This window comes from Protomyctophum bolini (genome assembly GCF_963924005.1).
Source record: "Protomyctophum bolini genome assembly, chromosome: 3".
Lineage (NCBI taxonomy): Eukaryota > Metazoa > Chordata > Actinopteri > Myctophiformes > Myctophidae > Protomyctophum > Protomyctophum bolini.
In genome coordinates, this window is record NC_137864.1 from 27,420,713 (window position 1) to 27,443,339 (window position 22,627).

At 40.6% G+C, this 22,627-nt stretch overlaps 1 protein-coding gene across 1 annotated transcript; it reads left to right on the plus strand.

Moving 5' to 3' along the window:
* Positions 1–272: 272 nt before the first annotated feature.
* spag5 (sperm associated antigen 5) lies at positions 273–22,396 on the plus strand. Its single transcript, XM_080760660.1, has 26 exons — positions 273–364; positions 3,372–3,442; positions 3,531–3,647; positions 4,600–6,898; positions 7,593–7,710; positions 8,001–8,196; positions 8,505–8,621; positions 9,301–9,393; positions 9,750–9,884; positions 10,149–10,268; positions 10,493–10,585; positions 10,678–10,812; positions 10,918–11,011; positions 12,232–12,379; positions 12,778–12,828; positions 14,312–14,486; positions 14,742–14,875; positions 15,348–15,516; positions 15,711–15,861; positions 17,808–18,009; positions 18,370–18,502; positions 19,012–19,092; positions 19,287–19,436; positions 20,048–20,122; positions 20,958–21,038; positions 22,106–22,396. The coding sequence occupies exons 2-26, from the start codon at positions 3,404–3,406 to the stop codon at positions 22,175–22,177; spliced, it is 5,178 nt and encodes a 1,725-aa protein (XP_080616786.1). The 5' UTR covers positions 273–364; positions 3,372–3,403; the 3' UTR covers positions 22,178–22,396.
* The last annotated feature ends 231 nt before the right edge of the window (positions 22,397–22,627 follow it).

Consider the following 22,627-nt stretch of genomic DNA (forward strand, 5'->3'; position numbering starts at 1 on the left):
AAACTACAATATGCTCGTCTCACGGGTCTCACAACATCATACCCCTCACTCGGGTGACCCAGCCGGGGGGATCCCACTGAGTGGACTGAATAAATATTGATCTGTCTGATTGTTGACTGAATATCTTTGATACATTGTCGAAATGAACCAAGACCACTTGCAGTAAAGACATTTGACAGCAGGTGGCACTGTAGTATAATATATTTTAAACCGAAGCGTTTATTTCAACCATAGAATTGGGTTTCAACAGGAAAAGGAAATGTAATGGACCAATAGTAGCGCACTAGCGCTGCCGTTTGTGTTTTTGAACGAAAAGCGGTTGAAGTTGATGAGGCTGCAACAGGAGTTCTGAAGTTAACCGGAGGTTTGTTTACCATATTATTCTGTAAATCAATGGCGACCATATTCGTGTGTATGTGAACCTTTTATCAAGAAGTTACGCTAGACTTTAACGTTAGTCTAAGTAACGTACCGTCCGGCGGTGAGTGATGAGTGAGTGTGAGATCAAATCGGGCTTCATTTTCTGCCCGATATATACTTCGTCGTACGACGATATCGCCGATCTACAAGCTCACATCGCGTGTTGAAAGGGACGCGATGTGAGCTTGTAGATCGCCTAGTTTATGCGGAGCACAAATGTATCAACGCAATGAACGTATTTAAACTACCACTAATCCGGGACTGATGCATTGGTTAATCTGATCTGGAAAAAAAAATCTGTTTACTAGTAGTCTACTATTCTGTTAATGGGCTGGCTATCATTATTTTCCCTGTTTGCCTTTATACGTCTAGTAGGCATACTTTAGTTACCTTAAGTTCCAAAGTTAACGTCACTAAACATAGTATATTAGTTTCTTGAAAAACTTTGTAAATAGGCACAGCAATTTTGTATAGCACATTTGATTGACATTTGTATTCACAGTATAAACTAAAGCACAGTGACAAGACGATACAAAAACTGAGGACCATGAAAAGCACTAAGACTTGTTTACATCAGGCTCCTCCATTTTCAATTAATCAGAAGATGTACAAATATACACTTCTATGAAAAACAGGAAATCAAAAGATTTGGGTTGCACGTGGTTCGTTGAACTCCCTCTGGTGTTGTGAGTGGACAGAGTACAGCATCTTGCAATGGGTCTGGTCCACAAGATTCGATGCACCACCATTGTCACTAAGGTACCCATGTGTACCTGTCTGTCTTAATACTTCCTTAATGTAAACAAAGTCCACAGCCACAACACCAGAGGGAGTGCAACAAAAACAAACCATGTGCAACCCAGATTCAGCACAAACAAGGGAAGGGACTAAATTATTTTCGCTCCACCAAAATATGGAACGCCCTACCAACAGTCATTAAGACATGTGAATCCCTTGACTCCTTCAAAACCGCCCTCAAAGGGCACCTACGGACGGCTGCAATTCGAAACTGCCCCCTGAAAAATCTGAATCCCCCCACCCACCCATTTTTTCCCTCACTGTATACGTTTTATTTTTGCTATATAGAAATGTATGATGATTCATGAATTGAACAAGGTGGACCCTCTTGTAGTTGCTTTATTTGGTCGTCCACTCACAGTTAATAGTTGAATTTCGTAGACCAGACCCATTGCAAGTTGCTGTACTCTGTCATCAACCCTAAAAATGGGCAGGGGTGATGTGGGTTCTGGCCCTGGGAGTGAGGCCAAGTAGTAGCCTGACCAGGGCTTAATATATCCTGGATCAGTGCTTAACCGGTTTCATGAAAGCTGGTTGATCTTGCCAGATTAACTTAACCAGTTAACCTGGATATGTTGAGGCTTGATTCGGTTTCATGAAAGTGATGCTACATAAGTTACCATGGGAACTTATGCTTTGGACTTAGCCTGCTCCGGACCAGGCTAACAGCCAGGTTTAACCTAATCCTGATGTCTTTACTGTTCATTAAGCAGTCAAACTGATCACAAACCAATGATGTTTTCCAGATGTATTCAATTATTATGGGTTTATGTTGCCTTATTTGTATCGGTCTGCATTAAAGGACTAATTTAAGCACTATATAAAATCAAATAACCAAAATATATAGGCTGCACAACATCATGACAGCTTGTGAGCTTGTAGATCAGCTGCTTTTGGTGAATGTTCCCCATGAATAGGTTTGCTGTCGTGCAAGTGCACGGTTAAGAATAATTATTATATTATTATTCTTTGTAAAAGTGAAAACCACTAAATATTACCATTACTCATTGTTTTACAACATATTGTAACGTTTCACCCACTACTAGTCCTACATACTTACACCTAGAAACCCCATTCAAACCTATTTAGGTTCATCCTACGGTGGACATGTGTGCCTGAAAAGGAATCTTTGAAATGTTTCATAGTTTTAGAAATATAGTGCTTTCAAATTTGAGACATTTATAGGCAGATAGTGGCACTTCAAAAAATCACTTTCACCTAGAAACTCCATTCACACTTTGTAAAATTCAGCTTACTGTGGAAACACATGCTGGAACTTTTTACTTTGAAATGTTTTGTAGTTTCGGAGTTATGTAACTTAAACGCCCAATGCATTCTCAATGGCAATAGCACAAACTTTGGCATGCTAACCCATGAACCTATGACCCTCACCAGTCTGGCCCCTGTCTGGAAAACAACCCCCTTCCCCAAAGGTAGCTCCCTCAGAGGAGGGAGTTATGGCCAAATATCACAATGCGACAATATCATTATGCTTACAATATTAAGAATTCTGTTTTAAGTTAATAGTAGTGGTAAAATGTAAACTATATTTTTGGGGTAGTTAATCATTCAGTCTATCCACTATTGAGAGTATGTTCTCTCTTTAATTACAGCAGCAGTATTTATTTTAGAAGCTTAAGTCCTTGTATCAGTTGGTCTTGAATAGATTAGTAAAGACAATGAGATATACAGAAGGGGGCTGTAATGCAACTATTAAGGATGCAAACTGCCTTAATACCCCATGAAGAAGAAGGATCAGTAAATCTTTGATCCACAGAAGGGGTCTAGAGACAACAAGCCAGACTGTCTATTAAGCCAGGCTTGCTGATCCCGGCTCGCCAAATCCGCCAATTCTGAGCCTCGCTTGGCTTTAGTGGAACGGAATAAACCAGGCTGTAAAGATCAGGATTTAAAAAGCCTGGCTTTGGCCTATATCCTGGATTAGTTAATCCAAGATTCGTGAAATAGCAGTTTGTTTAGGGAAGTTGTTTGGGAAGTCTGGGTTTCAACAACAAGGCAATGTCAATGTACTTTACACAGAACACCAAGCAAAGGAAACACAATTACTGTGGCAGCGGCATATACATATAGTGTTTTCTGTTTACACAAACTGTATTATATTTATGAATGACTTTCTGTATTTTCTCCTGCAGGTGCCACTGCTTATTAGTTTTTCTGGGACAAAATGTCATTCAGGAAATCCTGCACAGCTGGGGAAGGATTGGTAGGATGTCTTCTCTGTTTTTTATGACACAATATTTAATTATAATAAATGAGATAATAATATTTTCCTTCTCTTTTTCTGTCATTAGTCTTCCGCCATACCAGGCCGTACGCCTCTTAGAAGCGTGCAGAATGAAATGGACCTCTCAACGCCGTCTTCCAGGTTCAAACCAAGATCACTGTCAAATGTTTTTAAAACAACAAAGGTAAGGTAAAGTTCATATGTCAGAAGGTTTACTTGCCATATTATGAGCTTGGCATTGTGTTTTGGATACACATGTATGTACAGTTCCATTCAAATGCTACACACACAGAGCTTCATTTTAGTTCAGTTTGGCCAACAGTGTGTTTGATATGTGAGTAGCATTAGTTGTGGGTGTTTTGTGATTATTTGTTTAGTTAATTCAGTAGTGTTCCAGAACATGCTTTCTTTCAATGTTTGAATATGTGTAAATTACTAAAAGTGAGTGCTGTTATTTGACATACATGTAGCTTAATTGCCTGCATTTTATTTTATAGTTTCTGTACACATTAAGCCAAGTTTGCCAACAATGTTTGCGGTCGTAATGTTTGCTGAATTCAGTCAAGTTACAATACCTTTCTTAACTAATATATATAGCATATGTTGCTATGGTGTATTCATGGTTTATATAATTAATTCGTTTATGGCCAATTTAGCAATGTTCAGCAGTGTTTCACACTATACAGTTAACAATTTGCAATTTAGGCTCTATTAGTCATGATTGAGTGTGTATTTTAGTTGCTTTATTTTCAGACCATACTGTCACTGGTCAGTGTCATACGGTATTGTCAAAGTGAAGTAAACTCAAGTCTAGAAGCAAGGTGGTGGTCCATTGTGTTTGTTCTGATCGACATTCAGGGGCGATTGCTAATTCCAACCAGTATACAGTCCTTTCAGTAACCCTCAGCTACAGGGGGTATTGGCATTTCTGAAGTTTGAATTTGCCTAACTTGTTCCGGTATCTCTCTTCTGATTCTGTTAAATGTAGTAAAGAGCCTCGGGTCAGATACGAATCGGGCTTATCTGCCAGAAGGACAATAGCCTTGTATATGTGTTATGGGCTCTTGCTCTGTGATCCACCTGGCCGCCCTCACATTTTAATTATTTTCCCACCCATTTTCTTTCCTAACCAACAGAGTGTACTCTATGATCCAGACCACCACACCAGCTCTCCACCGCACAACATCACAGATGTCTGTTCTCCCAACCCAACTGTTGACAGAGTACCCACCATTGGTACCGCTGCCACTGAGACGGCTGTAGGACTTGATGTAACATTCAAATCCTTCATCTGCTCTGGTGTTGAAGTGGAGATTTCAGACCTTCCTTCAACAGTGGCACAAGATAGTATTATTCTACCCCATGATCAGCCTTCAATGAACCCATCTGATCCAGAAGATACAGTCATGACGGACAGCATGGTGTCTCATTCAAGTGACAACCACATGGAACACCCCTATTATTCTAATGATGGAAATTCTGCGTCCGTCAACACGGGACCTCTCAGTGAGCCTTCAAGCACAAGTGAAGTCTCCGAGAACTTGGATAATTCTCAGAGAATTTCCCCGACTGCCTGCAGTGGCTTTGTAGAAGACATGCTTACATCTGTCATCTGCGAGTCAGTTGAGGTTGTAGTTTCAGACATCACCACCAGGCTATCGGACGAAACTATTCCTCTACCTGTGCCAGAGCTTGGAGAATGCAGCTTACTGCATGACAGTGTTGTTCCAAGCCTCATTGTAGATGACTGTGGTGAGCATGCAGATCATCCCTACTGGAACAGTGAAGGTCTTGAGCTGACTTTTACTGCCCCCCTTGATGTGTTCTCTGGAGAATCAGCTTGTACTGAAGAACCTGTTAGTGGAATATGTGATATCACTTTAAAATCATTTGTCTGCACAGGAGGTGAAATTGAGGTTGCAGATTACACTGTGCAAGCAGATGAGACAGTTCCTGTAGTGATTGATGAGGTTATTAACGGCACTAACCAGCAAAATGACTGCAGTGTGAATTTTAGCATTTTAGTGACCGACCCTAATCTACAGTCCAGCGATAACCATAAAGATCACCCCTACTGCTTATCCTCTCCAAGTTGTGATCTTTCCCAATTCCAGGAGCCATTACCAGGCTGTCATGATGAGCTGAATGAGGTAGAACCAGTTGGTAATATGCAATTGGCTAATGGCCAAATTGACAGTCAGGAAGATGTCACATTCAAACCGGTCACGTGTGCAGAAGGAGATGTTGAAGTGCCACACAGGAATGACCCTTTATCTGGTTTCCCATCACCGCTGGTCATTTTACAGCAGCTCCCATGCAATGACGGTGCACTTATTGGTATACCAATGGATCCTATACATGACAAATCTGAAAACCTGCACTGTCAAGTGAAAAGAGATGGTGCTGCACTAGATCCGGGAGCTATCAGTTTGACGTCATTGGCAAACATGTCACTTAAGTTTGTTAATGATCATGATCTTAAGTGTCCAATTCAAGAAACCCCCAAACTACATGTGGACAGCAGCACGTTGCACTCAGACCACTGTAATTTTGAAAATGATGGCGGTGTACTAGATTCCAACCTATTAGCTGTCCGTGCACCTCCACTGGAAAAAGCATTATTCAATGAGTCGGTGAATAATGTAAATGTCAACTCTCCAATTCAAGTAACTCCTAAACAAGCTTCTTTACATGCAGTTGTTAACCTGCTTGACAACAGAGAGTTGAACTGCAGTGAACTTGGAGCTCCAGGGAGTTCAACACCATCACTGGTGCAAGAGAATGATCTAAAACATGGCATTACTATGCCTTCAAGAAGTGTAGCTCTGGAGTCCAGCGGTGCAAATGACAGTGCTCTGGGATTGTCTGGAAATGATGGGCAGTTTCTCCCCAACTCTTTAGAAAAGCTGTGTGCTGAAAATGACTCTGATGTTCTGATGTCACTGCCAGAGATTCTCTCTGTAGCACACAGCTTGCAGTTTGAGCTCATGAGTCCAGTCATCAAGGGGTCCCCGCAAGCCAGAGTACGGATTAGCAGAGATTCAGCCTTAGTTCAAGCCTTGGCTGAAGAGTCTGCAGTGGAATGGGAAAATAGCATTTTGTCTCCGTTCCCCCCTTCAGGGCCCTGGCCTGGGCCTTTGGAGAGCCCAATGCAACGACCGTTGCTTAACTCCACAGCAATTGGTAAAAGGGTCAGTTTTAAGCTCCTGATGGCACCAATCAAAGACATAGTCAGAGATACAAAGGAGAAGCCCGCTGTAGCGGCAGCTGCTCAATCAGAGAATGAACCGGTAGTGTTGGTGGATATTCCATTTATTCCTAATGGTCCCCTGCAGCAGCAGCTCAGGCAGATGGCAGAGTTCCTCATCATGGCATCAGGGAAGCTGGGTGCCTCCACAACTGCCATCTCAGCTCAGGCTCCATCTGCAGCACCAGGTACTGCTGTCCGTGACCGTTATAGAGCGTCGCAGTCCCGCCCCCTCGAGAGACCCAGAAAAGAAATCTCAGTTCATTTTCCTCAGACTTTTCAGAAAGTATTTATTTAAAGACGTTTACACTGCGGACAAAGCCAACTCTTGTCGTGACAAATCATGACAATAAACACAATGTTTTGGGCCAAACAAAGAATTAGAAAGTAGAAAAAAACGGCAGGTTACAACACCTTTTTTTGTTTTTCTTCTTTGTAATTATTAGTTTGGTCCAAAATATTGTGTTTGTTGTCATGATTTGTCACGACTCGAGTTGGCTTCGTACGACGCTTAAAAGGTCTTTAAATAAATACTTTTTGAAATGTCTATGGGAAAAATGCATTGGGATTAATTTCCTGGGCCTGGCGTCGTCATGAAAGGGGGCGGGATTGCGACGCTCTATAGGGATATAATGCACAGAGTTTTTAACCAAAATTATTCAGGTGCCGTGTTCAATTATCAAATTTTTTCTTTGGAATCCAGGCGTGGAACACAAATATAAATGTAAACATGCAAACATTAATGCACAGGCATTCAAGTTGAGCAACAAGATAATATTTAAGTAGTTAAAGTATTATACACCAGTGATTTTGACATTTAGACTTTGACATAAGACTAAGTGTGATTGGGGATAATCTGATCAATCACACTCACTCCCACAGCGAGCACCAGTCCTGTGAAGCTGGTCGACCACAGTCTAAATACATCAGGCCAGTTTGAAAGAAAGCGGGAATTCTCCATGGTTGATAACTGCACTATGACAGATTCTCTCCTATGGAAGTGAGTATTATTCCCCCACGTAGAGTTAAATCTAGGTAATGGTACATAATGGACAAATGTTATTTGATTCAAATATGTTCATTTGTATGAAATACAGAAAAATGTAATTCCATCAAGTCAAAAGCTAAATATCTAAGGAACTTTACTAGATATGGGTACATTTCTCAACTTGACGAAGGCTTGATCAAAATTGAGTTCCTACTGTAGGCTTATGTAAATGTCGCATGTCACAACTTGTTTTGCGACAACTTACTGTTTCTGCCGGTCTCTCTTTCATTCCTTGGTCTCAGTGTACCCCCCGGCAGCCTGGAGTCTCAGTCAAAACAAGAGCTAGAACAGAGGCTAAGGTCCTCTATGATGATGGTGGAGGCCCTGGTGCAACAGCTGACATCAGCCAGGCTACACAGCTCTGCTGCCAGTACAGGCCCTGCACCCTCTGACCTCAGGGACCAAATGGTGCAGACAGAACACACTGCATTCAGCCAGGTTTGTTGCATAGCGATTAGAGTAACCACTAAGTGTTTTGTAATTTGAAGTGTTTAATTTAAAATGGTTACTTTAACAATTTGTCAAAATATATTGATAAATTGGTGTTTAAAAGTAATTTAAATTATACATTGAATCGTCTAAATGTCTTCAATTAAAAGATCTGGAATCTGCCAGACAACTACAGCAGTTTGTTGATTGAAGTCAGAAGTCAGATCTGACTTGTGTAACGGTCATCACTTAAGTTGTCTTGTTTATCTGTTGTACTTAACAGTAGTTAAATGGACATTTTCTTTCATTTTCAACAGACCACCACATACAGAGACCTGTATATTACGGCTTTGGGCAAGATTGGCGAGTTGGAGTTGGATGAGTCTTCTTTACAGAAGCTCATTCAGTCTATACAGGACACCAGGCGTACCATGGTGAGAAAGACACATTTAACATGTAGGGCTGCTGCGAATGGAGGTCCAATGGGGCAGTTGGACAGTGCTTTATGCCAACCAGGATTTTTTTTGCCTTCAATAAATGTTCACACAAAATCAAATTCATAGTCAACCATATAAATAAATCTAGCATAAGCTACAAGTAGACTTATTACTTAAAATGGAAAATATTTTCACTTGTTTATTTGTTTTGTAATAAAATATGTTGAGACTGAGTTAGTCAGTCAAGCTCATATTGCTATAATTGGGAAATAAAAATATACATGAATTGGCCTACGGTATTCATAATGCACTCATAAACCATCAAAACATAATTATTTTCCTAATTGATTTAGCTGCTGATTGTGTCTTATTCAATTTAATCTAAAATATTTAATTGCAGTAAAATAAACTACAAAATGAATGATAATGTACTAGAGCAGCTTGGACTCCTCATGCATTGAAGGAAGCATGAGGTCAGTCCGTTGCTCTCCCCAGGTTGGCAAAGGGTGTGTAGAGCCCAGGATAAGGTTGACACTGGGTGAAATAATGGGTTACAAAATCGTGGGATAAAAACAAAGCCGTTTGGAACATATGCATGATGAAAGTTATGTTGTAACATCTTATGTTTACAACATTGCATTATGAAATCTCTTTTTGTTTGTTTCTGTGCTGCAAGACCTCTTTAACAACGGACACAGAAGCAGCTCTTGCCAACATGAAACACACAGGGGATGTGGTCAGAGAGGACCACCAAAGCCTTGTCAGACAGGTAAGGATAAATTAACTATCACTTCTGCTGGAATATTGTTCCTAAATTTGTGTAATTGATGGATAGAAAAGATCTTGGAGGATAAACGACAAACTGAATGATTCTTATCCGTAAATTCCTTAATGAACAATACAATTATATCATTTCTGCATGGTAAAAGCCTTGCCGAGCCATGAGACCCATAGAGCAGGAGCCTATCTCCTGTTTCTATAAAGAGGGTGGGGAAATGTAGCAGATAGATGGTATAAAAAATAAACCTGCACACTAGACATGACTTATTAGTACTGTTATTGTAAATTGTAGTACTTGGCTTGTATTAGGTGAGTCTAATTGACTTGTATATTGCCTTTGCGCAGTATGGTCAGATGAGATCCCTGTGTGCCAAAGTGAAGGAGTCACAGACACGGATGATTCAGAAGGTCCGTGACACACTGCAGGAGAGAGAGGACATGAGGCAGCAAATGGAGGAGGCTTTCACAGCCAAAGATGTGGCAAGTCCCAAAACGCCACAACCCGTTTGACTTTGACTACTTACAAGACTACCTATACATTACAGACTACTGCAACTTCTAAATCTCTAAGAAAATCTCCTTTTTGTGTATGGTATAGAAATGACAGTACCTGAATGTGAAATTGCCATCAGATTCCGCACAAAGTATGTATTTTGTAAGATGCCGTTCCTGGTGGAGAATAGATGGTTAACACATTCTTTGAGGTGCATTAAAATCTAAAGTGTGCTGTGGTTTTCTTTCCAGGCCTTCAGTGTGATGGAGCAGCTGAGAGAACACAGTGCAAAGCAGATCTCCCAGCTGGAGGAGAGTTTGGGCTCTCAAAAAGACCTCATGGCTGCTTTGACCAAGACTTACCCAGAGCAGGTGAAGATTCTGCTTCTATCTTACTTTCATCGTTTTTTATTTATTACATATTTTTTATTTGTATTTGATTGGACTCATTAATCGCATAACCCTGTATTTTGTTGCGAGCTTGTAGATGGAATATTTTAGATATTTTACACCATTGTGCAATCACTTCACGGAATCACGACACATTGTGAGCCCCTAGCCTAGCTGTGAGTGAGTGTTATCCATTATCTATGCAGGTTGCACTAAACAAGGCCTATGTGGAGTCCCTCAATTCAGCATCTGAGCTTTTAACTAGAACCACCAGTGATCACACCACTCTCACTGGAGAGGTAGGGCTACATTTTAATATTATTATTATTAATTATTATTATTATTGTTGTTCATAATATAAAACCAACATAACAATTGTATTTGATACTAGCTCCAAGCAGCCAGAAGCCTTCTCCAGAAGAGCATTCCAATGCTTGTGATGTTGAATGAGAAGGCAGCAGCTGCCCTGAGTGAGAGAGACCAGAGTCTGACCGAGAGATGCCAAGCTGAAGAGGCACGAGAACAGGTCAGGATGTTTTCTCAATCATGTGGGATACTCTATGAAGAGCTTCCTAGGAGAGCTCTTAAGCAAGGATAAAAAATGTCTTTAAAATGTTGATTAAATCCACAGGTTCAAGAGGAGCTGGACCAGGTTCATTTGAATCTTCATGATGCCACTCAGGAGATTGGAGATCTGAAACTCCAGTTGACCATCATGACCTCAGGTACAGTATTGAAAAAGACTAAATCAAATCAATTTGATTTGTATAGCACATTTTAAAACGACTCATCGTACCAAAGTGCTTCACTGGTTCTTTCACAAATGTACCTGTGCATGCAATGCATTATGGCCTGGGTTTCTGCATAGTGCATTTACTACCAGCTAAGCTAAGCCTGCCAATTGTATTTATTTTACACCTGTTTTAATACTAATGTATTGTTCTGGTATTGAGTGAGAAGAGATTTTGTAACTTTTGTACTGGTTCAAATTTGTGCAAGCTAAATACATGAGACATGTTCTTACTCTTGGATTTAACCTTTGTGTTTAAATCATTCAGTTGATAAAACCTTTACAATTATACAAGCTTTTTACTAAATGTACTCTGCTTTCATACCAGAAGACTGGAGTAGATCATGCTAAAATTCAATTTAATTGTTTTTTAATAAAATAAAATAAACTTTAGAATCGAAAAAAATCTTTTTTGAATCGAGAATCGGAAAAATCGAAAAGATCGTTTTTGAATCGAATCGTCACCCCAAGAATCGGAATCGAATCGAATCGTGGGACACCTAAAGATTCGCAGCCCTAGTCCTAATGGAGGAGGGATATGATGGAAGGTCAGATGTAGGATCGTGCCAGTCCGTTTAGTGCTTTAGTATGTAAAAATGGTTTTGAATTTAATTCTGAACCGGACCGGCAGCCAGTGGAGAGAGGTGATATGATCCTCCTGATGCCAGTCAGGAGTCTGGCAGTCGTGTTTTGCACCAGTTTGGAGACGGGATAAGGATGACTGGCTAATTCCGGTGTAGATTTACAATAATCTAGACGGGATGATATGAGTGCATGGGATTTGTCAGACTTTGATTGAGAGGATGGCCCCTTGAGATGCAGCATCTCGTTTTAGAGGGAGTCCTATAATGGATGACTATTTCGAGGTTGTGTGTGTGGAAAGAAATGGTTTGATTTTGGCGATGGAGCGGAGGTGGACTAATTTACAGTATAGTTTGTGACCTTTCTTGAACACAACAGTGATGCAACCTTTCAGATGAAAATAATCATGGATGATGATGATGATAATAATAAATCTACTGAAATAATCATATTGAGCCAGATAATTAGGCTGAAAAAGAACTTGGAATGAGCTAGCAGTACTAAGTAACTGTCTTTTCCCAAAGAGTTTTGAGACGACGGTACACCTAACTTGTCTACTTACTTTACTTTCAGAGATGGGTGTGCTGCATGAGAAACTGAGTGGGGGAGAAGAGAAGCGAGCCATGTTGGAGAGGAAGGTTACTGATCTCAATGACACGGTCTCCTCTTACATGGAGTCCTTTGCCTTCCTGGAGAAAGGACTTGATGAACATGTTACCAAGTAAGATCACCTTGAGTGGATACTGTTTTGAAAACTGTTATGATGTTTCCATTCACTATTTAGGAAAATAATTATTTAGATGCCATGCAAATTGATCTACCTAGTAGACTTGGCACGGCCTCTACACCAAACTCTTAAGGCCCCTACTACATACCAAACACACACAGTAGCTGTGTGGAGACTGTTGACACACTGCACCAATGGTCAGCTGATGACACTGTTGTGCACCTTGAGAAATTCTACAGACGATCTTTGGCCACAGATGCTTATCGGTGGCCCGATGATTGCTTGGTGTGTCACTCAGTCACAGCATTTAGCTCTGGCCTTGGAACACAGATTACTGTTCCTTTGCAATGCGTTTGTTTACTTGTGTTTTTTAAGCACTAGTTTTGTGTCAGGTTGCAGAAGTCATGGGAGGATGTCAAGCAAGCCAACGCAAGAGCAGATGAGTGAGTAATAATGATTCCGTTTCTCTCAGAATGCAATTCCTATCCATTACTATTGGTCAAGCTCCTACTTGGCCTCACCCCCCGAACCCACCTCACCCCTGCCCACTTTGACAGGCTGGGATGGCTTAGGGTCGACGACAGAGTACAGCATCTTGCAATGGGTCTGGTCCACAAGATTCGATACACCACCAAGATACCCATGTACCTGTCTAAATACTTCCTTAATGTAAACGAAGTCCACACCCACAACACCGTGCAACACCGTGCAACACCGTGCAACAGCGTGCAACAAACCATGTACAATCCAGATTCGGCACAAACAAGGGACTAAATTATTTTCGCTCCTATGCCACCAAAATGTGGAACGCCCTACCAACAGTCATTAAGACATGTGAATCCCTTGACTCCTTCAAAACCGCTCTCAAAGGGCACCTACGGCTGCAATTCGAAACTGGCCCCTGTAAAATCTGAATCCCCCCCACCGCCCCCCCCCTTTTCCCCTCACTGTATATGTTTCTTTTCCCTTTTTGCTTCCTTTATGATGAATTCCTGTTCTTTAACTACATAGAAGTGTATTTGTACGTCTCTAAATGTTTTGATAAATTGAACAATGTGGACCCTGTTGTAAACAAGTGTAATGCTTAATTGGGTCGTCTTCAGTCTTTGTATTGAGTTTGTGCTTGAAATGTACTGTAATTCTGCAAACTGTTAATAAATATTTCAATCAAGGATCTCATCAAATGTACTTTAGGTCTCATTGTGGCCGATCGACATGAGACTCCCTGGATGCCAGAACAGAACTGCCCCAAATTGTTCAGATCGGCCTGTTACAGTGCCACCTAGGGGTGGGCGATATGGAAAAATATAATATCAGTCAGTTTCAACTTTCAACCCCACAATGCACAATGTTATCACAATTCTTTTTCATGTTGATTTCCATGGTTATTTTTCAGTACAACCACCTACAAGGTAACAAAAAAGGAGTAACAGAACATTTAGACCAAAATACGGAAAACAAAACCGCCAGTATAAATTAAGGTATAGAACTCCAAATCATAGAATTTTCTTTCCTGTATCACGATATATACAATATCTCTGAAAAGGCATACCGTGGAGACATTGTATTGTCTCAATGATATTTATCACCATATCGCCGACCCCTAGTGCCACCAGATTTTTGCAAAACATTTTTGACGTTAGTTAGCAAATCGGTACATATTATCTCTAGTCATGTGATCAAGCCGGATCTACCAGATTTTTTAGTTTTTGTATTTGTATTATTATTTTTCATATTTCATCAACATCGCTGGCCCACAATAACAACCTACCTGACTTGGCAGAGCCGGAGATCTGTGCTCCGAGGAGCTCTCATTTTCTCTCTCTCTCTCTCTCTCTCTCTATATATATATATTTGCCTTACGGCTTACTGCAACAACATATTGAGAATTTTGTTAAATGCTATTTCCTTGGTGTTTGTTTGTAGATTGGCGGTATCTTTGTCCCAGTCAGAGCAGCGTGTGTGTGAGTTGAGTCAGTCTCTGGCCAACAGTGAGGAGCAGCTAAGACAGCTGCAAACCTTCTCTCATACACAAAGCCTACAGATTGAAGAGCTAAAAGACGTCCACTCACAGCTCAGAATGTTCAAGGAGGAGAACGAGGTAGGAGTGTGTCTATCTTTGAGAGAGTATCTATTTTACACTGTCATCTGCCAGATGGAAATTAACTGAAAACAATTAGTGCAGAAATGGGCATCAACATCTCAGTCCAAACTGGCTGCTCTGGAATCTTTGTCTCTTGAATTCATATTGATTTGTGTTCTATATCACTTCTGTCTGGCAGAGGAATCACACAATTTAATTTAAATGTCAAGGTGATTGTTTATGCTATAATCTGCTGTTGTGTGTTTGGGTCAGTTCATGCAGATGGAGACTCAGCTGACCAGAGATCAGGTTGCAGAGACGGAAGCTTCCCTCCGGAGCCATCTGCAGGGCCTCAGGGAGAGGAACATCCAGTGTGAGGACCTGAAAGCAGCTCTCAGTCATCTTCAGTAAGGCACCTTAAACATTGTGTGACTGCCAAGTCTGGATTGTTGTAGGAACCTTCTTTTTTCTTTTACTTGAGCACAAAAGCTCCTTTCAACACATTGCACATATAACTATTTATTTACTTTTATATTTCTTATACTTCTGTTTAATGGGAACGGTGAGGTTCTCTTATAAGCCCTCCTAGGGCTTCTTACCTCACCTGTGTGTGTGTGTGTGTGTGTGTGTGTGTGTGTGTGTGTGTGTGTGTGTGTGTGTGTTCTCTCTGTTGTTCAAATCAAATAATTACACATTCTCACACTGGACCTGCCTAGTGCAATCACTGTCTTCTACAGTTTAGTTAGAGGTTACCTGCGCTGTTCTGTGGCACCTTTGGCAGTGGCTGCTGAGGGAGTAGTCACATTGCACTGAATTAGGGTTCTTAAAATGTTGTCCTGGGTTCTCAATGAGAAATTAATAATTTGTGTGTTTCGACAGGCTTGAGAGGGATGAGTTGCAGACAGAGATGGAGGCTGCGAGATCCAGAACCGCTGCTGTTCAACAGGAACTGGGGGGACAGTTGGCCCAGGCTGGCAATGATGTCACCCTGCTCCACCACACACTCAGAGGAGTCACCAATGACCTCCATGCAGCACTTCATGAGATGGTAACGCAGACAACATTACTACTAAGGCCTATGAAGGCCAAACAAACACAATGGTTGTACTCTAGTCGTCACACATCTCTAAATAGCGGCTACCGCTGGCTATTTTCAGTGAATTTAGTGATAGACATTTTGACTTGAATTTCCCCCTTTACCTCTTTCTGCAAATTTTTAAATTATGGATTTTAACTTTCCAGAAACCACAACACTGCAAGGATGAAGGACCCCAGTCATCTGCTACTGCTGAACGTCGCCATCCCCCCCTTTCCTTTGTGGACAGCATTATGAAGGCATTGACCACAGAGATGGGAACAGACACAAACATGGCAACTCCTGATATCCCAGCAGGTACAGTACTACACCGTTAACTAATGACCTATTACACTACGGTTGTAAAACAAATGAACAGATTGTCTTGATTTGGTACATTACTAGGGCCACATTTTGGTATGTTTTTGATACAAAAATTGGAATGTCAGAATGTGCATTGATTTGTACTGTAACATCATAAATATATGATGTTTTGACTTCTGGAGCATTCTCTACGGTATGGAGCTTCTTCATGGCAGCATATAAAAAACCCCAATGCATCTATATAACTTAACATACAATAACATATTGCTTGAATGCATTCTCTGCTAGACTGCTACTACGTAAGGTTTTAAATTTGCGGCTTTAAATTTACCAATCCCCGCAATTATTTATTTGCCCTTTTTCGGTCGGATGAGATGGTTTCTGCCTCTTAAATCCTGTGGGCATTGTTACTTGCGCAAGCAGAGCGCGCAAGTAATAGTTTCGCCCGGCTCATATGCACCGTCCCAGCCAACCGGCCACTTTTGATGCGTATGCAACCAGATTACATGGTGTGTATATGTATAACTAGCTCTCAATGATGACGTAAGAAATTGGATTAAAGGACCCAATGCCAGAGTGTAATTGGTCTTCGATTGTGACGTAATGACAATATGTTTTAGTGTTGGGAGGATTAAAGGTAATGCTCCTGTGTATACATGTATGTAATCTGGTCCCAGCAAATCAGGCACAATTTGCTGTTTTATTTGCATACGCATCAAAAGTGACGGGTTGGCTGGGACGGTTTTTGGCGCAAAGTAACCACAGTATACTGCTAATCAACTTACAAATTACATATACCGGTAGTACATGTATAACTAGCTCTCAATGATGATGTAAGAAATGTGGATTAAAGGACCCAATGCCAGAGTGTAATTGGTTGTCGATGGTGACGTAATGACGATATGTTTTAGTGTTGGGAGGATTTAAGGTAATGCTCCTGAGTCCTGTGTATGTGTAATATGTGTATACATGTATGTAATCTGTTCCCAGCAATTTAGGCACAATTTGCTGTTTTATTTGCATACGCATCAAAAGTGGCGGGTTGGCTGGGACGGTTTTTGGCGCAAAGTAACCACAGTATACCGCTAATCAACTTACAAATTATATAGTATATGTATAACTATCTCTCAATGATGACGTAAGAAATATGTGGATTAAAGGACCCAATGCCAGAGTGTAATTGGTTTCCGATGGTGACGTAATGAAGACCAATATAGTGAGAAAGGTAGAAGTATAAAGACCTTCATGTCAAGATTAGGCTTTAAACAATTAAATACAAATCCAACTACAGATTACGGAAGTATTTTAGATCATGTATATTTTAACAAATGTGAAAGTATTATTACAGAAATTGAAGTTAGAGACACCTATTACTCTGATCATGATTTAGTATTAATATCACTATAGTCCAAGATGAAATACATTTAAAACAATTTACAATTTACAATAAATAATAAAATTCTACTGTATACGTGATAACCTATTTTAATTCAGTTTATATACCTTTTTTCATCACATATCAATGATTTATTTTTCTTTGAAAAACTAAAGGGATCCAGAATATTTCTAAATCGATAAAACTGTATTTCTTATATAGATAGAAACTTGAACCATACTTAATAATACTAGATGTTTACATGCATAAAGTAGGTAGGTAGCAAATAGTTACACCTAATAATTAGACATTTCAAACGTTCCTTCACAGAGATACTGAGATTTGACAGTTTACAGCGGTCGAAAGTACTTGCGCACTCGTTGGCCATTTATGGCCTACTAGTGTGCAACAAGCAAGTATGCACTCGACTGAGTGCAGTTCTAGTTTGGCCTGTGTTGCGCTTATTGCCACTGATACAATATGGATGAGTTGCTACAAATGGATGAGTCTATAAAAATGTGGAAATAAATAATAAACTGATTTGCACTGTATTCATTTTGCTCAGACTCCCCGGAGGTCAGTGAAGGTTTGTTCAGTGAGACGAGCGCCTTCACCCGTGTGCCCGTGACCCGTGAGGAGGTGGAGGAGCAGAGCAACGTGGTGGTGATGTTGGCCGACATGGAGAACACCGTCGGTGAATTGGTGTCCACCCTCGAGCAGGTCAAACACCACAAGAACACACGGCTGCTGCAACTAGACAACACCATGTAGGTTTTGCTTGTCTGTGCATCTTTCTGTCAGAGATGGGATATTACCTGCCAATACACCTACTTGATGAGTCCATTGTTGTGTAAATTGTTTCCACATTTACAAGCTGTTGCATTTGGCAGTATTTTACTATTTTATACTGTATGAGAATTAGAAATAAACGGTAATTTTGTTCCAAGAAGACTAATTGTGACTAATGATTATGGTAAGGAGGATGTGACTTGAGAACATTTCAAATCACTAGTACTAATTTTACAGTCACTTGAAAATAAATGTAAACACCCACTGTCACAAGTTTTATTAGTATTGTATTTTTATTTTTATTTTCTTTAATGCTGAGATTATGGTTCTTGTTCCAGCTGTGGCCTGCAGGGGGAGCTCCACACCCAGACCAGCAGACACCAGTCTGAGATTGAGGAGGTTGAGGAACAGCTGAGGCGTCTGCAGAGTCAGCTGGAGAAAGGCAGCCTGGCCCTGCAGCATAAAGCACAGGTAGAGGTCATTTATACTGTGTGTGTGTGTGTGTGTGTGTGTGTGTGTGTGTGAGCACTGCAGCCTGGCCCTGCAGCACAGGTAGAGGTCATTTATACAGTGTGTGTGTGTGTGTGTGTGTGTGTGTGAGCACTGCAGCCTGGCCCTGCAGTACAGGATTCCCACAGTCATGAAATATTTTGGAATTAGAAAAAACATTTTCCAGTCCTTTTCAATTTGGATATGCATGTTTTTGGTTATTGATTTAAAGGGCTGCTTGATTGCAGCTTAATATGTTCCAGGCGTGACAAAAAACCCCCAGATCTACAAGCTCACATCCTGTGCCTTGTGATAAAAAGATTTGGCACAAAATTTGGACTGGAATTATACCATTCTATGCTTTCTTTTTGCTATACAACCTGTCTTTGGGCATTGCAAATAACAATCGATCATTATTGCGGTGATTGTTTGTTTTGGAAAAGTCATCGATAGAAATGTGTGCTAAATACCTCTATCTCCCTTTTGACCAGGATGAGAAGATGATAACACAGCTGTGCACAGAAATAAATGAAACCAGGGAGCTTCTCAATCAATTCAAAATTGACAATACTGTAAGTGACTGTTACAGTAGTATTAAATGTCTTCACATTGTTTTACTTTGAGCAGACATTATTAGTATGTCAAATGCGTTGAATGTATTGTTATATCCATTTTGAGAAATTCACTAGGTAACAGACTAGAATTTCATTTGGCCCACATTGTGTACCACAGCGACAGTCGGTTGAAAAATGTCTGTTTCATGCAGGAGTTGCGCAAGGAGGTGACTGATCTTCGCCAGTCTCTCCAGCAGTCCCAGGTGGAGTCTCGTGCACTGAGGGAGGAGCTAAAGAAAGCTAGTAGCCTATCGGCAAACCCGGTACACTTCATGGACGAGAAGATTGGCCTATTGCAAGAGGTACACTTATTCATTTGTTAGTTTGTAGATCTTTTACAAAAGCAAGTCGGCATTGATTAGCAATTACCCCTCTCCTTCTCTGGAGACTCATCTGACCCTCTGTTTTATATCAGGGGTCTCCAAACGGTTTCAGCTTGAGACCCAAAAAAGAAATTCAGTCTCCTGAACTTAAGTTACAATATGAAAATACACAACTTAAAGGAAAACTGTCATGTAGAAAAAGAAGAAAATAGAATGTATTTATTTTTAAATGCCAAGTGCTCTTGTGCTCAAAGTTAGGTTAAAATTCGCAAATGTTCAGTATATCAGTGATATAGAACTGTTTTTGAGACCACCGCATCTGCAGTCAACCTGTCACAAAGAACAAAGAAGGGCGCAACAGTTTACCCTGTACTTAAGAATTAACAAACAATTTTTGGGGGTAAATAATAAAGTAGTGTAGGAAATGTACACGCACACGAAAATATATATTTCCCCGCGACCAACCCATTGTTTGTTAAATACAGAGCATTCCCACTTCCCAGTAACCACAAATCCACCCTGATAAGGAACTTCAGTCTCCATACTCACTGTGTCTAACATGCACTACCTGTCTTTCACTCTGTCCCCAGGTGGAGAGACTGAAGAGAAGCCTGCAAGAGGCAGAGCAATCTAGAGCCAAGCTCCTGGACAGAGCCCAAAGACATGCAAGTTAAATTATTATTATACACATCATTGAGGGGCGCCCGCTGGGCAAGTGAGCCCCGTTCATGACGACTTTTGCTGCATGTCTCCCTCTCTCCTGTCTGTCTTCAGTTGATACTATCAATAAAGGCAGAAAAGCCAAAATCATCATTGAAATATATACCAGTAAGACACCCTGAGGGCGTGCAAGCAGCCGCCTGGGAGACGGCACTCGGTGTACAGGGTTTGATGAGGTCAGATCAACATATGGAATGTCAGAATAGGTCAGCACCATATATGGAGATGTAAGGGTGGCAGCGGGGGCAGTGTCTTGAGTGTACAGGGTTTGACTAGTTTTCGCCGGCTGCCAGGTGTGGCTGCACTAATGACTTTGGGGCGGGCCCGTCTAGAGTTTTAAATGGACAGGTATCAGTCAAAAGACAGACATCAAAGAGGACGGATGGGGAAGGATCAACATATGGAATGTCAGAACAGGTCAGCTCCATATATGCAGACATATGGGTTTGAGGCCATTAGGTTGGCTCATCCCTCCCTAATACCCATTATTCATGCCAGTTTGGAAGTGCCCTTTTAGCCTACCAATTAAAACATTAATTAGTTAAAATGACAATTCTTAGTCAGGGACAGCCTTTAAGTACTGTACATATATAGTACCATTGACAGTGATACTAGGTACTGGGGTTTTTATTTTGTCACATGCTGATATTTTAAATGAACGAGGTATACTTAAAAATCCAGTATACCACCCACTTCCTCTTCTTGCATGGTGACTGGTATCTCATTGACGTTTCATTACTGGTGTCATTGAATATATGTTCTTTTTCATGTTTTCTGCAGCAAATCATCCACCAAGCTAACGATCAGAGGTTGATGAAGGAGCTCCAAATGTTGGACACCATGCTCAATAAAGTCAGAAAGGTGAGAGATTGACCCTGTGTCAGCCTTGTGGCCTTTTCCCACCTCCTTCTGGCTGAGTTTGCTAAACAAAATATCCCATTTTTGGAAAAAGCACATGCCCAGTCACTATACTGCACGAGAGACGTTTCCATTTGACTAAGACGCAAGTTTAAAACGATTATCATTATACATTAAATATCAATATGAGGCAACTGAAAATAACATATGAATACGTTTTTCCAACGGTAGTGGATGGAGGGAGAGGACTTTTTCCTAAGCAGTGCCACCATAAGCCTTTCCATAGTAACGTACGTGAGCCCCACCAATCGGATACGTCGATGGTTGTTACGATTTTGCGTATTTCCCAGTGAGATCGCAGTTAAACATGTTTTTCTTAAAACTAAAGTGATTGCATACAGGCAAGGCTTGTACAGGAGCATATAGCACCATGATCCTGGTAATAAGTCTACATTAGACTATTACAACATTAGAGCTGATAATGAAATCTTCTACGGAGGAAAGGAATGTGATGCTCAATAGAGCGTCGCACCCCTTTCATGACGATGACAGTATTTATTTAAAGATCTGTAAGCCTCGGACAAAGCCATCTCTAATTGTGACTAATCATGACAATAAACACAATATTTTGGGCCGAACAAATAATTGCAAAGAAGAAAAACAACAAATGGTGTTGTATCCTGCCCTTTTTTTCTATTTTATTCTATTTCACCACTTCTATTTTACCACTTGCCTAAATGGATGGTTAGTAGTTACACTACTTGGCAACTAATGCTGCAAATGCATTACATTTATTATTTGTAAAATTCCAAATGAAGGTGTGTACACCTGGGATTTTACAGGTTTCAAACCTGCCCATGCTGTAACTAGTGTTAATGATTAATAATAACCAAATAATAAATACTATATACTTTTGAAAGTAAATTAGTAAGTCGGTTTATCACGTACTATATCAGTATCAGTGAATGAACACTGTATAACTGTACAGTATTGTACCGACGGTTTGCAAGGTGTTTTCACATCAGTGAAACCCTACTTTAGAGAACAATGCTTTCTTTTTTCCTTTACAGACCTTGCTGTCGGTGCCAGAAGTAGTCGACAGTTGTGAGCCCCTGAAACAGCTTCTTAAATATGTTGGTTGATGACCTTTTTACGATTGTTTTAGTCAGTGTAGAGACTAGAGTCACCAAGGGCAGAGAAAGTTGGATTTCTTTAACCCAAGTTGTTGCGCTCACTTTGAGCAACCAAGCAGGCACCCTGACCTGTTTCTAAACTGTAATGGCTATTGTATTTTTGCTGAATTTAGACATCAACTAATGATGATGATCCTGTTATTTTGTGTTGTATTTAATAAATACGAATAAATTACACTTTTTGTGATCGTTGTGCTTTGCTCAACCACGTTAGGAACCTGAACATTGTTTTAGTCATTTGCCTGAAGTTAAGGCCCCCCACCCACCCCCTTATAATGTAAGGCTCGATGAGGGATATCTCATATTTCAAAATGTGCACACCTTCCTTGCTTCAGGAAAGGAGGGTGTTTTTGTGAAACACCGGGGTTACGTAACTTCGTAAGTAATCTAATTAAAGTT